The sequence below is a fragment of the Mandrillus leucophaeus genome, unplaced genomic scaffold, assembly GCF_000951045.1.
Source record: "Mandrillus leucophaeus isolate KB7577 unplaced genomic scaffold, Mleu.le_1.0 Scaffold430, whole genome shotgun sequence".
Classification (NCBI taxonomy): domain Eukaryota; kingdom Metazoa; phylum Chordata; class Mammalia; order Primates; family Cercopithecidae; genus Mandrillus; species Mandrillus leucophaeus.
Genome location: NW_012104588.1, coordinates 89537 through 105436, shown reverse-complemented (window position 1 = coordinate 105436; position 15900 = coordinate 89537). Strand labels below are relative to the sequence as shown.

The 15900-nt window shown below is 38.2% G+C and overlaps 1 protein-coding gene across 1 annotated transcript in view; it reads left to right on the top strand.

The window, feature by feature from the left end:
- Window positions 1–15900, top strand: part of MARCH11 (membrane-associated ring finger (C3HC4) 11) — a 116938-nt gene that overhangs the window by 81617 nt on the left and 19421 nt on the right. The window contains exon 5 of the mRNA XM_011993606.1: window positions 11244–11436. Within this exon, the coding sequence (XP_011848996.1) occupies window positions 11244–11436 (193 nt within the window). The remainder of the gene's footprint in view (window positions 1–11243; window positions 11437–15900) is intronic.

The following is a 15900-nucleotide window of genomic DNA, read 5'->3' as shown; positions in this document are numbered from 1 at the left end:
CGCAGGTTCAGGCTTGAGGGTGTAGCCCTCTCCAGGGACCCCACCCTCTTCTACCCAGTATTTCCCTGCCTCCTGTACGTATCAGTATCATCTTACAGTGTGACTTTAACCAAGAACTGAGGCAAAGCCCAGTTCCGTGTAGTAGCGGACACTGCACATTCAACTCAGCTTAATGGGCTGTGTTTTTTCTGTTACTGACTCAGCCACCTTATGATCTTATAGCCATTGTTTCATTCCTCAGAACCCCAATTAAGGAAGGAGACCAATGCATGGAGGCATCAGCACACAATTATTCTAAGATATACCAAATGTTATTTTATAAAGAAGAACATTGAGGTCCTTATGAGAAGAATTACCTGCTCGGTAGCAGTGCCAATTCACAGCTCTCTATTTGTCCCAACATAATATGCTGCCTCCCTGTAGCCAAGAGAAGCCACTTTGTAAAGGATTCTGCATAAATTTCATGCAAGGGCTAATCTGCCTCACACTATGGTCCCTAATTACTAACAGTGTTGTTCTGACTACCAGGACAAATTGAGTTGGCCTACATGAACTGAAATATTTCAAATGGGAAGGTCATTGCTTTCAATGAAAATTCTGCTCCAAAAGCAAGGTTGAAAACAGCAATAGCCTATTGAGAGTTTAAATAAGCTCCTTTAGCAAAGGTAGCTTTCAACTCCTCATGGAGAGAACAAGTAAATCTAGTTATGACCACCTACTAATTAGTTAGATAGGGCTCCCCTGGGAAGTGTGTATTTAAACATAATTAATACTGAATATTGAGAGGGGTAATGAAATAAAAATGCATCATATGCAGACACACACTTTTAATTCATATGGGGCAAATCTAGTTACTAAGCCTAATTGTATTAGACAGTTGACACTTGGGGAAGATTTCCCTGATTTGAAATAATAGCTAGCACCTGCTTTTGTTATGAGACACAATTAAAACTCAGAAGGAGAAGGCAGCATAAATTGAAAACTGAAGCGCTGAAATGCATTTTTTTTTCTGAGATGGAGTCTCGCTCTGTCGCCTGGAGTGCAGTGGTGCGATCTCAGCTCACTGCAAGCCCTGCCTCCTGGATTCATGCCATTCTCCTGCCTCAGCCTCCCGAGTAGCTGGGACTACAGGCGCCTAAAGTGCATTTTTATTTCAACTTTTAGACTGTTAAAGCTGGACTAATAAGCCTCTGACAAGTATGCACATCCACAGCAATCAAATAAGAGATAACATGGAGAGATGAGATATGGATGGTTCTGGAAGAATTAGAGAATGCAAATAAAGGAATAAATATGCTTTTTGTTTGTTTGTTTGTTTGTTTGGTGAGATCCAGAATCTTTGGTATTTCTTCTGTGGACTCTGTAGTTGCCCTGTAGTTGGCAAATTAATGCTTGTAAGTCAGTCCAAATAATTGTTGTTCCTGTTAACTTCTCAGTTAGACACAACCTTCTCACTAAGCATTTTTATTCCTTCTAAGAAAACTTTTTACACCTTCTGCTGCTCTGATATACCCTCCTCCTGTGAATGGAGACAGACGGATAGGAGATTCTGGAAACAGGATTCAACTCCTGTTTCCAAAGACTTGGCACCTGAGTAAAGGGCAGCCTTTGATGGAAGGGTTTTCTTGGGTAGACACTGCTTTGTAAGGCCTATCTCACTCGTGTTGTTAGTTTCCTGTTCACTGGCCACCTACAGCTCCCTCTGCCATTTAGAGTTACTCTCCACTCCACATCACTGGGCTCTACTGGCCCTGATTCTCATTTGATAACCAAACCTTCACATTGCATTAATTTTGCTCCTCCTGGAATTGAATTTTGGAACTTTCCGGGCTTATCTGGTCACTCTGGCCCTGGCCTAGTATTCCTTTTGCTGCCTCCATGGCCTTGAGCCAGTTTTACCTTTGTTCTGATTCATCCAGGACTTTATTCTCCTGGTCCTGGAGTTAAAGGGCAGCCTCGGCTACTCCTGTGTCCACTCCACTTGAATCCAGTACCCCGAGGAAGGTGGGGAAGAATCTCCTTATCAGGGTGAAGTCTTCCTAGGGGCTGTCTCCTCCCAGGGCTTCTTTTCTGGGGAAAGAAAATTTCTCTCCTCCTTTGTAATTCTGGGACCCAGACACATGGTCTTGGACACTTATCCCAGGAACCCCCAGTGTAACGCATCCCTCAGGGTGCTTAATTTCTTCCTCCTGAGCAGCAAATCATACTGAGCACATTGCCATAGTCCTGGGTCGTGGCCCTTCAAACCCGCTGGGATTTCCAGGTTTCTGGAAGAAAATATTTATTGACATTCTAAATTCTATACAATAACATGAAATCCTGACAGCATTCCCGAGTACCCGTGGGGAGCTCCCCACCCACCTCTCTGCTTTTTTGTTGGTTGCATGATTGAGTTCAAGGTATTTTAATGAACAAAATGGTGATCTGTGGTCAAGACACCATCCCTCAAAGGATGTGTGTTACCAATAGCTGAAGAAGTGGAGGAAAGATCTTTTCACACGAGAAAGTGAGTCTGGAGCATTTTGTCGTGCCTAATTCTTTTGGAAATAGCAACCAACAATTTTCTTTTTTGATTTCTATGAATTAAAATTACACTGATTAACTTCAAATGAGTGGTCCCTTTTAAAAAACTTTTTAAAAAACCAAACAAAACAGGAAGCTTTTGTTTTTCTGATACTATTTTGCTTCTATTTTAACTTTTGAAGTTAAAGTGGAGGAGAATGACAATTTGAACAATGGTGAGTCTTTTTAGCCACAACTGTAATTTATATGAGTCTTATTTATTTTTGGCATTTAAAAATGTTTTTAATGAAATTACACCAGTGAAAAATCAACAAAGTGATAGTTTGCAGTATAGTATGTAAGCAGTTGAGGAACCCTTTTTTTCCCTCTCTTTTTGGGGTTATAATAATTCTATAAATATTTAAAACACTAAATGTATCTCCACATAGTATCAAATTTCTACCATGTGGCTGATATGACAGGAGCTGATTCATAGTTGTCATAGCCCAAGTTCATATTTCTTAGAAATTAGAAATAAGTGGGTCATATTTCTTGAAAATTTAATCATCTTTCTTGAAAAATCTTCATTCGTAAACCCATTTCTAATAGGTGTGCATTCCTTGTTTAATACTCACATCTATATTTTTCTTTTCTTTTCCTCTTTTTGCAAAGAAAATGGCTTTTATTAAGCTAAAAAGCATGTACATCAAAAGTGTAGAAACAAGGAAGAAGAGGTTTGGAGGATCATTTAACAAGAACACTCCAACTTTTTTAAAAATAAATCTTATATAGTTCTTTTTGAATTGTATCTAACAACAATTTGTAGATTATCTTTTAAAAAAAATTAGTCCTAAGTCATTTATGATTTTTGTTGTTTATGTAGTATTATTTTTGTAATTTCACTTTTCAACTTTTTGCTGTTTATATTTAAATATAATTGATAATTGTTATCTCTTTTCTTTTTTCTTTTTTTTTTTTGAGATGGAGTCTCACCCTACCTCTCAGGCTGGAATGTCGTGGTGTGATCTCAACTCACTGCAACCTCTGCATCCTGGGTTCAAGCGATTCTCCTGTCTCAGCCTCCTGAGTAGCTGGGATTACAGGGTACTGCCACCACACCTGGCTAATTTTTGTATTTTTAGTAGAAACAGGGTTTCACCATGTTGGCCAGGTTGGTCTTGAACTCCTGACCTCAGGTGATCCGCCTGCCTCGGCCTCCCCAAAGTGCTGGGATTACAGGTGTAGGTCACCACACCCTGCCTGTTATCTTGTATTTTGAGGCTTTGGTAAATTAATTTACTACTTCTATTAGGTTTTCTTATAAATTCCCTAGGATTTCTATGCAGATAATCATGCTATCTAAAAAGAGAGACAGTTTCATAGTTTTTCCTTTATAATTTTTATATTTTTCTCTTTTTGTTATTTAGTTCATTGCATTGAGTAGGACACCCAGTGCAAGGTCGAATAGAAGTAAAACAGGTGAAAATCTTTGCCTAGTTCCTGATCAGAGAAAAGATAGCGTTTCCCCTCCACACAATTAGATATGATCCTATCTGTAAGTGTTTTTTAGATGCCCTTTTCTTTCTCTTCCTAGTTTTCATCATGAATGGGGGTATACCAAATGACTTTACCACATCTATTGAGAGGGTATTTTTATTTCTAATATGGTCTGTTGCATTGATTGCTATTTGGATGTTATATTGACCTTGCATTTCTAGGGTGAACCTCATTCACTCTTGCTGCACTGTTGTTTTTATATATTGCTGGATTCAATTTGCTAATATCTAGTAGAGGATTTCTTCTCATCCATGCTCTTAAAGAATATTGGCCTGAAATTTGTCCTTTCTTATAATGTTTTTGTCAGGTTTTGGTGTCAGCGTTGTTTTGGCCTTGTAAAATGAGTTGGAAAATGTTCTGTCCTCCTCTGTTTTCTGAGAGAGAATATGTCAGATTGATAAGATGTTGTCTTTAAATGCTTTATAACATCTGGTGAAACTGGTCCTGGAGGTGTTTGTTGTCTTGTTTGTGGAAAGCTTTTGATGACAACTTCAGTTTCTATGTAGAATTATTCATACATTCCATTTCTTCTTGAGTCAGTTTTGGTAATTAAGTTTTCTGAGGAAGTTACCTATTTCCTTCATGCTCTGGGATTAATGGGCATACAGTTATTTATAATATCTCCTTACTGCTGTCCATCTTTAGCATCAGTTATTATATCCCTCTTTCATTTAAGTAATTGTTAACAGTTTTTCCAGAGAAATGGTTCTATGTTTTCTAATGATTTTCTCTAGGTTGTTTAGATTTCGTCTTTCTTAGGCAAAGCAAATTCCTTTTGTCTAATCTTTAGCTCAGCTCTGATAAATTTGTGAAAATGCTTTTCTGGCAGAAAAGACTCATACCAAATCATGAAAATCACTTTTAATATGCAGCCTATAAATACAGCTCTACAAAGAATGGGCATATAATTAACTGAATTTTGTATCTACATGTCAACTTGATTACACATTGAGATGTTTTCTGCCAGCATTTCAAATCCCAACTTTAGTGTTGCAATTTGCACACCATCTAAAGATGATTGAATGTAAGTTTTAGCTAAATCCGTTTTCTGAAGAGGACACCTCTTAAGAGCAGGTGTTCTCTCCTGTGACACTGTTGAGTAATCCCGCCTGTCATATAGCACACAGAATAAATCATCATACTACAAATCTATTAACTTATGATTCATTCTGGCCTGCCTTGTAAAAACAAAGATGAAACAGTACCCGAGACCGAATGATTTAAGGCACCCTGAGCAGATCTTCTCTCGCTCGGAGTTCAGCCTCGTTCCCTCTGAGCATGTGCTACTTTCAGAGAGGAAATTGGTTCCTAGATTGAGAAGGTTTATTAACTTTTTCAGACAACAGAAAGACAGGTCCACCTTCTTCTAAATAGCTTCTCAGAGACCTGATGGAGTGTCTGTCTGTCTCAGGTGCTTAGCTTACTGGCTGGAAGGGATTTGTACAGGAAGAGACTTGGAGTATCCTGTCATTTCCTTAAAGAAAATTCACAGCTTTTTCTTCCCTCCTTTATTCTCTGAAGGCAGTAATAAACCTCTATTAATTAGTCATACTTCATTGATAAGAACACAGTATTTGCCTGATTTCACGGCAATCTGTGGAAATTATTGGAGTGCTTTTCTAATTTCTCATGGAGAATGCTCCACTAACACAGAACCTCCCACGCAAAGATACTCAACTCTGGGCCATGTACACTTTCAGAATCTTTGTAGGACTGGTGGACCCTATTGGTACATCTCTGGACAGTTACAAGTAAGGAGAATATTACATAATATCCAATGTGAGTTAGTTAATTTCTCCCAAAATTTCACTAAAATTAAAGAGATATAACTCTTTGAGCTTGTCTTCTTCGTGTTAAAATTAACAAACCGCAGCTTTCAGATTCAAGAAGTATTTGGAGATGCCATTTAGAAAGGTATGAGTCAGATTTTGGAACTTTGTTGGATTGTTTTCGCAGGTGTTGAATTTTTTCTATTCCCACAGCCACCTTTTAAACAGGTATGACTGTGCCCATGTTGTTTTTCCTTTCAGACATAGGATGTGTCAGTTTAAGTAGGGAATTAGGGGTGAGAGCAGAGAGAGTAGGCAGAGAGAAGGGCATTTTAGAAAGAACTGAAGCTTTGGAGACAGATCTGAGTTCTCCTTTCCTGACTAACTGGTGGCTTGGCCAGAGTGGGTCTTTATCCATAGGCACTGATGGGATGGATGTAGAGAGAGTGCAAATCTGGCAGTCGGATGAGCGGTGGAAACTAAAGTCCGAATTCCGTGTATTTCCAGCATTTCCTGGGTGTGCTCAGCTCTGTGGTGCACCGGAGGGGGCATGAGACTCAGCGTCTGCCACCGGGAAACCTGCAGTCTGGGGACAACGGGGACGGACACGGCTATCTGGGATTCGAGAGTGAAGGAAGGAAGCCAGCTTTCCCCAGAAGTATAAATAGTGGACTGTGAGGGCCCAGACAGAATGATCCTGTTTAGGAGAGGAAGTGCATGAGAGGATGGCTTTTTAGAAGAGGTGGCACTAGTGCCAGGTATGGATGGATAGATCAGTTGAAAAAAGAGGAGGCAGACGCTGCATGCCGAGGAAAGAGCGTGCTCAAAGGCACAGTGGGACCAAAGTAAAGAGTGCGTTTGGTAGAATAAAAAGAAGTCATATGAAGTTGAATTGAGGAGTCTCCCTCCCTCCCTGTCTCCCTCCCTCCCTCCCTCCCTCCTTCCTTCCTTCCTTCCTTCCTTCCTTCCTTCCTTCCTTCCTTCCTTCCTTCCTTCCTTCCCTCCTTCCCTGCTCCTTTCCTCTCTTCCTCTTAATCGCCCTCCATCCCTTTTTGATCCTTCTGCCAGACACTGAGGATATGTGCTGAACCAAACATGTAGCCCTCTTCGCTGAAGCTTAGAGGGGCAGCTCCCCTTGCGTTAGGAATGAACCCCAGGGAATTAGTCTGAGGAGCAGGGAATGACTCACAGCTTCAAGTTCAGCTAGAAAGCTCTTTCAGTAGCCTAGAGAAGATAGACTGGGAAGCTTCCTCAGGAGAATTGTCATGGCACTGCAGAGGTGGGGTGTATGCCATTAATTGTTATCAAAGCTCTCGGTGGAATTATTACGTAGTCTAGTATAAGTGGTAAAAGCATGAACCTGGAAGCCAGACTACCTGGGTTTGTACCTCAGCTCCAGTTCTCACTAGATGTGTAACCTTGGGCACATTGTTTAACTTCTCTCTGCCTCAGTTTACTTACCTGTAAAATGGAGATAACAATAGTAATTCCCTCACAGAGAAGTTGGGAATTAAATTACTTAATACTAATAAATAAACTCTTAGAAAAGTGCCTGGCATGTGTCAGTCCTGTAAAAATATAAGCTATAATTATTAAATTATTAAATTCAGTAAATTATTAAATTACTTCTTCTAGTGCACTAAATGAGGGTGAGCTTTCAAAAGAGGTGCCAGTTGATCCCACTTTTGCTGGAAACAGTAGATGAAATTGTTTTGTACAAGTAAACAGCTTTTCAGGAATATGAAAAAATCACACATATTCAACTATTATGGAAAGAAAGAAAGAAGGAAGGAAGGAAGGAAGGAAGGCAGGCAGGAAGGCAAGCAAGCAAGCAGTAGCAACTATTTAGAGCCAATCTGGCTATTGTTATATTACTTTTCTTTCCAAATGTGGGAAGAAAGTTAAATGCAACACACGCGCGTGTGCACGCGTACACACACACACACATACACACAGACACACACACTCCTATGTATCTCCTTAGAGGAGACAGTGTGTTTATCCATTGAAATATTTCACTGACAAGTTTTGGAAATAATCTCACAAACTTAAATCCTGGCCTTTGAATTATTTCCAGAACTTTTGGCTATAATGTTGGGGTAGAGAGAGAAGTCCTATGTGACTTACTTTCTACTTTTATCATCGAAGCAAATGGCCCATTAACACAGCTCCTTCAGGCTGAGCCCATTAGATGATGCACGCCCTCCAAGGGCAAGGACACTGGGAGAGTGTTTTCTAGTGGTCAAGGGCAAAATTATTTCTTCTAGTGGAAGAATGAGAACAACCCTCCTTTTTGCACATAACAGTAGATATAAGAAAGCACCAAATATACTGGGCAGAGAAATTACCAAGATGATAGCTGTCTTCAAAGGCAAATTCCTGTTTTTATAATCGAGGTTAGTAATTTTGGTTTCAGCAACGGTGTGTCCGCATTAACTATTCAGAAATGACGTTAATTTTAAGTTTCATCAGTATATGAGGAACGTCTGTTTACTTTTAAACACATTTGCATATTTGCATTATTAGCAGGGTGTTATAAAACCAAAAAGAAATTTCAGGGAGCTCACTATAGATTTTGTACCATTTACCCTTCTTTAAAGAATAATCTTCAAAAATCCCAAATTACTTCTATGTTTACAACAAAAATAATTTCTATGATGATAGTGAATAGTTAAGCTTCCCAGTGTACTGTCTTCAAGGGCTGTTGTTTTTTCCCTTGCCTCCGGACATCATCTTAAACACCTTCATTCCAAACTACCAGGCATTTGAATTGTACACAAATTTAAATTTGCTGTCACCAAAACAAATGTGAAGCGTTCCTGTTTCTTGTTTCTGGTGAGCCTCTCCCTTCATTCATTCACCCTCCTCACCTAGGAGCAGCCACACCTCGTGTGTCAGAAGTGTGCCATACAGAAAATGGAAGAGGCCAGCACCTCAGGGTCAGTGCTTGGCCATTCATTTCCAGGGTCCCAGGAAATACTACAGCCAATGCATCCAACTGTCACTTCCATCCTCCCAAATCCAAGCATTCAGTAGGGCCTGGCCACACTATGTCTACAGACACCATGGTGAATTATCATGCAGGGAGGCTTGGATCAATTAATTAGTAGGTCTTATTGAAGCCAAATATAATTCATTACGCAGTTTCGAGCTATTCAAATTTAACTCCCCTAAGATTACATCATAGAATTATTGGCAAACAGAAAATAGATATCAGTAAAGTCTCTTCTTGGTGAATCCTTGTTACTCACCTTTGGTTACCTAGGACTCCTCCAATTCAGGCATACACATTTTGAACATGCAGCCCACTGTATGAAAGTCAAACACACACACACACACACACACACACGCACACGCCTCATGGACTTAAAGGATGCTTTGTTTTCATCTATCTGATGTGATTAATAAATTGCCAAAGGGTAAGGTAATGTGTATAGACATGGTAGCACCCATTTAGGATGGATGATAACTGTTTTCTTAGTTGCTCACCATGTTGCATTCAAAATAAATTTTAATGAGCATCAAAACTGAACAAGAACAAGAGATACTGACACGTCACCTCTGTTTGGTGACACCAGATTTAAAATGGTTAAAGATATGAAGGCCTGGCAGTTTGGTATAAATGTACTTAAAATTATGTCAGGAAACTGGAATAAAACAACTTCAGACACATCTTGGGATACAGCCTTGATTCCTTTGTAATGACAAAATAACACCAACTAGTTTAATTATTTTTTATTTTAATTTAAGTTCTGCAATACAGATGCACAACGTGCAGGATTATTACATAGGTATACATGTGCCATGGTGGTTTGCTGCACCCATCAACCTGTCATCCAGGTTTTAAGCCCCACAGGCATTAGGTATTTGTCCTAATGCTCTCCCTCCCCTTTTTTCCCACCCCCCGACAGGCCCCAGTGTGATGTCCCCCTCCCTGTGTCCATGTGTTCTCATTGTTCAACTCCCACTTATGAAATAGTTTAATTATTACTCATTCAGAATTGTAAAAGCACAAACCATTTCTCACTAAATTAATCTTTACATTAAAATGAATGGAAATCTCTTTCTCACGGTATTTCACCAAACTTTGTTGTTTGGTTCTGTTTTTTAAAAGAAAAATAAGGAAAATGACTTTAGAGAATGAAATATTTCAAATGTACATTGGTATTTAATCTTTAACAAATGTAGAATTTAATAGTATCATGAATATGCAAGGTCACATACATACTTAAAAATGTTACATGTAAATTATTTATTTATGGTATGTGTACGAAAGAGAGAGAGTGATAGAGAGACAGACAATGAGAGAGAGAGGATCAGTGTCATCAGCTTAACCATTTGGGGATACATAAGTTCAGATTGAAGGTAAGTAAAGCATTTGACGAAATTTCAGATTCATCCGATGGACACTGATTGCTTAAGCTTATTTTAAAAAAGATTTTAAAAATTGTTTAAGAATTCTTCTGAGAAGCCATATATTGCCATAGCCAGAGTTCTTCCGTACAGGATGAGATTATACAGGTTGTTTTGAGTTTCATGGTTTACTGACAAACCTTAATAACAATTCTGGTTTCATTTCTGCTTCAATTATGCAAAAGTGAGAACATGACTAATTAATCCTCTCCAGTCAATAGCAGCCTTGAAGGATTTTTGATCATTTGTACTGTAAATTTCTTTTGAATATTGATATTTCAATATTCAAATTGGCACCAAATTATTTGCCCCACTGAAGAGTACATGCTGAAAATGTTTGTGAGTTTCAAAGATTCTTCATGTAGGTACAAATTTTAAATCTTGACAAAAATGCTTCATGGCTTACCCATTAGATAGTAAAAAGTCAGTAATATCTGAGTATATGGAATGTACCAATAACAGATAATGTACAATTTTATTCTTCCTTTATGATTATCCTAGTGTTATCTTAAATGACTTTTTCACTGATGTTCTTATATAACTTATTTGCTTTTTACATTTTTTTTCTACAAAATCAAGAGACAGTTCCCTCTTTTTACAGTAGCCAAATGTATTAAGAGCAAACTAAATTACCAGATAGAGAAGTTCTCACCATATATGGTCAGAGCGTATTTAATTTCATGCATGCGTGAAAGATGATAATGTGATTTCCAGGTACTAAATATTCCTTAGCCATTCACACTCAGTACTATTATCTGGAATCAAACTACATTAAACTTACAGAATGGTGAATTACTGAAAATAATGAAGTTAAGGCAATTCATTAATCTTTATCTGCTTGTCTTTTTTATAGCCTGGATGAAATGAAAAAATTCATTTGGGGGACTGATCAGATTTCAAAGGGTCTAACATTATGAAAAGAAACACTGGACTGAAAATGTTTTTTTTTTCGTTTTTAATTACACACAGCACCTTTCTTACATGCCTCTGTTTTTCTTTTAGTGGCAGAGCATTTCTATAACACTGGTTGAGAAAGTTCAGATGATTGCTGTAATCCTAGGATCCCTGTTCTTAATAGCCAGTGTGACTTGGCTCCTCTGGTCAGCCTTCAGCCCCTATGCAGTGTGGCAGAGGAAGGACATCCTTTTTCAGATCTGCTATGGAATGTATGGTTTTATGGATCTAGTGTGCATAGGTAAGACCATGACCTTCAACGTTAACACACTGTCAGTAATCCATTTCTTTCAGCGATTACGTTTTCAGCATTCGGATCTAATAGAGAATGTTGTGGATTGAGTTATCTCAGTTCTCCAGTTAATGAATTAGCTGCGGGTCACAATTGGGCTGCTTTTCTAAGAAAGCACAGAATCTATATTCCTGTGTAGTTTGAAAAAAAAAATTAACAGGATAATGCCCATTTAAAGTGAGATATTGTGCAACTGAAAGAAAGGAGGAAGGGTTGAAGAAATTATTTGGAGTGAATGATCTAAGGATAGTCATTTATTTCTAAGGAATAAGAGCAAACCAGTTGCCCTTTACAAAGCTGGGGGTCCTGGCCGATGCAAATGGCGTTACTGTGTTGTGCATTTGGGGAGAGGACAGACATCTCCATGTCTTACATCATGATGACTGTGCAGATTCTCTGAGGGCAGAAAGGGGCCCCTTGGAAGGTTAGGGACTTGGGGACAGTTTTCCTTGCTGGCCTGTGTCTCTTTGTTTTACTTAATAAACTCAGTGACTTAGAAGATAAAAAGAATCAAACATTTTAGCTAAAGTAAACCCTAGGAAAAGGTTACTTCTGTGTTTCATTTGACCTATCTATTGTTCTCTAGTACTGTGAGAAAACGGAAGCCAATCATGCAGCATTTATGTGGCATGTGTCAGGTGCACATGCATCGCGATGGTGACCAGTTGGCGAGGGGTAGAGCGGTGTGGGTGGCTGTAGGGAGGTACCACGGCATCCGGAGCATTTTCCTGCTCTGATGTGGCAGAAATGCACAGGCTCCACCCAGATCTACTGAATTAGGAACTTCAGGAGTGGGGCCCAGCCATCTGAGTTTTACAGCCCCTCCAAGGTTCTGACGCACGCAGAAGCTTGAGGACACCAGCTTCAGGGGATGGATGCTAAGCTTGGGATCAAGATACTTGGTTTCTAATCCTGGCCTCTGCTTGGGCAGGTCCCCTTCATCCCTCTATGCTTCTGTTTTCTCACCTATAAAAATGCGAAAGGATAATTCCAACCATGCAAGTCTAAATAAAGGAAATAATGATTATAAAATAATTATGTTATTAATTAGAAGTTATAGATTAAGTATATTTGATTAAGTTGGAAATGTTGAATAACTTTGAGATCACTTAAATTTAATGCCTCTACTTACTAGAGCTTTAATTTGACTAGCAATTTTAGTATCTTCAGTCATTCTTTTCTAAAAGAACTCTATAAATGTTTAAAATATGATCAGCATGATTTTTTGTTTTTACTTTTTTTCTTTGCTCTTTTCTCACTAGTACAAGTCCAGTAAGAAAGAAAATGATCAAATTTCAGGCCAGAAAGAAAAAAATAAAAGAGCAAATATTTTGAATAATATACAAACTGACTAGATGTTGCCTGAATAATTGAGCTAATCATGTATATGAACAATTTGCATGAAATGTGATAATGCATATGAAAGCATTTGGAAGTTCTAAATCTTTATTCAAATATAATCTCTAAGGCATTGCTCTAATAAAGAAGAATCACACAATTGATCCACAAATTGAATCCCTTAACACATTCAAAGACAGGGTTTATTCTGTCTTTCAGCGTGAATGATATAAAATGAAGTGTTCCATTGATATTCAAAGGGGAGATGCAAAATGAAAGACCCAGTTAATTCCCAAGCCAACCTGGAAAGGAAAAAAGTCCAGTTAACTTTCTTGCCCTCAGTATAAACACTCAAAAAGACCATGCATTTCCTGGTTAGGAAATGATTTTTTTTTAATTTCACGACTTACATTTAGTGCTGAGTTATTATATCTTAAATTCTGATGACTAATGTTAGTATTTTAGTCAAGATTATTACAATTCTGGTTTCAAGAGCAAAGACATATGAACAAATAATCTTTCAGTAATATATGACAATTTCAAGCTTCTCTTTTAAAATTTGAGCATTTGCCCATTTTATAAAATCAAATTTCTTAGAAACAAAAACAGTTGCCATTTCTCTGGAGATATTTTGGAGAATAAGTTTTTTTTAATTTTTTTAAAATTATGCTTTAAGTTCTAGGGTACATGTGCACAACGTGCAGGTTTGTTACATATGTATACATGTGCCATATTGGTGTGCTGCACCCATTAACTTGTCATTTACAGTAAGTATATCTCCTAATGCTATCCCTTCTCCCTTCCCCCCAGCCCACAATAGGCCCTGGGGAACATCACACACCGAGAATGAGTATTTTATCTGAGTCTTAAATATTGACAGTACGTTTCATTGTGTTTTGACTCATCAAGTCCTAATTTTATCATTACATGATCTATTTGTATATTTTGAAAAAAATTAAAGAATTCTGATTGAACATTGTTTATTTTACTTGGCAGTTTCACTAATTAGTCTGTTCTGGCCTGGAAAATATCTTAATTTTTTTCACCAAGAAATTAAGAAACTATTATAGTAAAGACAGCAAAATACTCATAGTCTACCAATAGCCAGTTGGATTGCAGCCAGGAAGAGCTCCTGCTAATATTTCAAATTAATTCAAGTGTCTGCAAATTAAATGCAGACAGTAACAAAGATCATATTGATTGTACCTTAAATACTCCTGACTGGAAGACTTAGAGTTCGAGTTAGTGTGAAAAGCAGGTTTACAACTTTGCATCCCATTTCCTCAGCTCAGTTTAATAAATATTTCCTAGGAACTTTCTATGTGTTGAATAGTGCTAGGTTCTGCGAATAAAAATAAGAGTCTCCCACTTTCCTTCCCCCAAGGAGCTCATGAGGAGGACAGGCAGGTAAGTAAGTGATTAGAATACAGTGGGATGTGCACAGTTGCGGAAGTATGCACAGGAAGGGGTAGTTGGACAACACCAGGAGGGATGAACCCTGCGGTGCTGTGTGTAGGGAGGGGAAGGTTTCAGGCTGATTTCATGGGGAAGTGATAGCCAAGAGATGAACAGATACTTGGCAAATAGAGAGCTGGCCTCCTTCTTGCCATGAGAAGATGTGAGATTGGTTCCCCATTCAAAGAGTTTTAACATAATTGGAGACATCCCTCTTTCCTGTCTGTCCAAGCTTTCCAAACTTGATTCTACCTAAGTAGAAGAAACAGGTTGGCAGCTTCATAAATATCATTTGAAAAAATTATTTTGAAAATCCATAGAAGATTGTTCCAGAATCCAAAAATGTTATCATCCAGCCAGTCTATGTAATGCTTAGAAGAGTTGGATTGTTAAACAGAAGTTAAGATTTGGAGAACATTTGTTTACTTGGGGAAATTTATGTACTTATTCCTAGGCACAGTGAATTTGTTTGTTGCTTTCATTCGTAATTAATACATTTTCCTCTTTCCCAATATTTAGTTTTTTTTTTCTTGCTATTAACCTTTTGAGTTTGCTCAAGGGTCTAGCCACTAATATAGTTGAAACATCTAGATCGGGGCTGTTCAAAATAACTTTCTGCAAGGACGAAAATATTCTGTATCTGTGGCATCCAATTCTATTGACACTAGCGAAATTTGGCTATTGAGCACTTGAAATGTGGCTAGTGAGACTGAGAAGTTAATTTTCAATTTAATTTAAATAGCCACATGTGGCTGGTGGCTATTACTTTAGACACAGATTCTACACGATGGAATGGCAAGTGTGTAAGAACTTGAATAACAGGTTTCCCTTTGTCTGTATAAATGGGTTGCATTTGCTAAGTGATAAAGGAACTCTTTTCCAAGAGAGGTGAATAAAGTGAAAATGAGCTTGAGAATTAAGAGAAGGGTGTTAAAGTATGTGTGATTGCCAAGAGTTAGTGATAAAGGAGAGACGTGTTAGACAAATGACTCTTTTTGTTACTGGACTTTTTAAGAATACTTCTATGGATCAAGTATGAATTTAATTTTCAATCTGTACTTATTATAAAATTCACATCTGTTTTAAGGAGATTAGAATGTAAAGAGATTCTATTTGGGGAGCACTTCTGCATATTTAAATAGATGGCATGATTGTACACCAGGAAAACTAATAGAAAGGATTTAAGTCACTTTAGGATTTAAGCTAGTGGCAGTAATTTAGGGAGAAGTAACAGCCAGGGAAGCTCATGTTGGCTCCCTGCTAAAAAAGATTTGCACAGTGGACAAAGGAAGATGAGCAGACCCAGGAATGAAGCCCACCTGCCCGGCAGAAGGCCTTGGGCAGAGGATTTGCTTCTTCACTCCACCCTGGACACTTTGAGAAAAAATAGAAGACCATCATTTCCACTGACCATTTGATTGAAGGGAAGCTAGTGCCACAAGAAGAATATGTTTATTAATCACTAAAAGTTTGAGGGACCAGAAGAGGGCCATGTGATTACAGGAGTTATTAGATAAACTTGCATCTAAAAAGTGAGGGCAGTCACCAAGTCATTTTAGCGTCCGATAGAACCAGATGAGGTGATTTCAAGTTCTTGTGAATAGAAGCAGCAAACCAAAA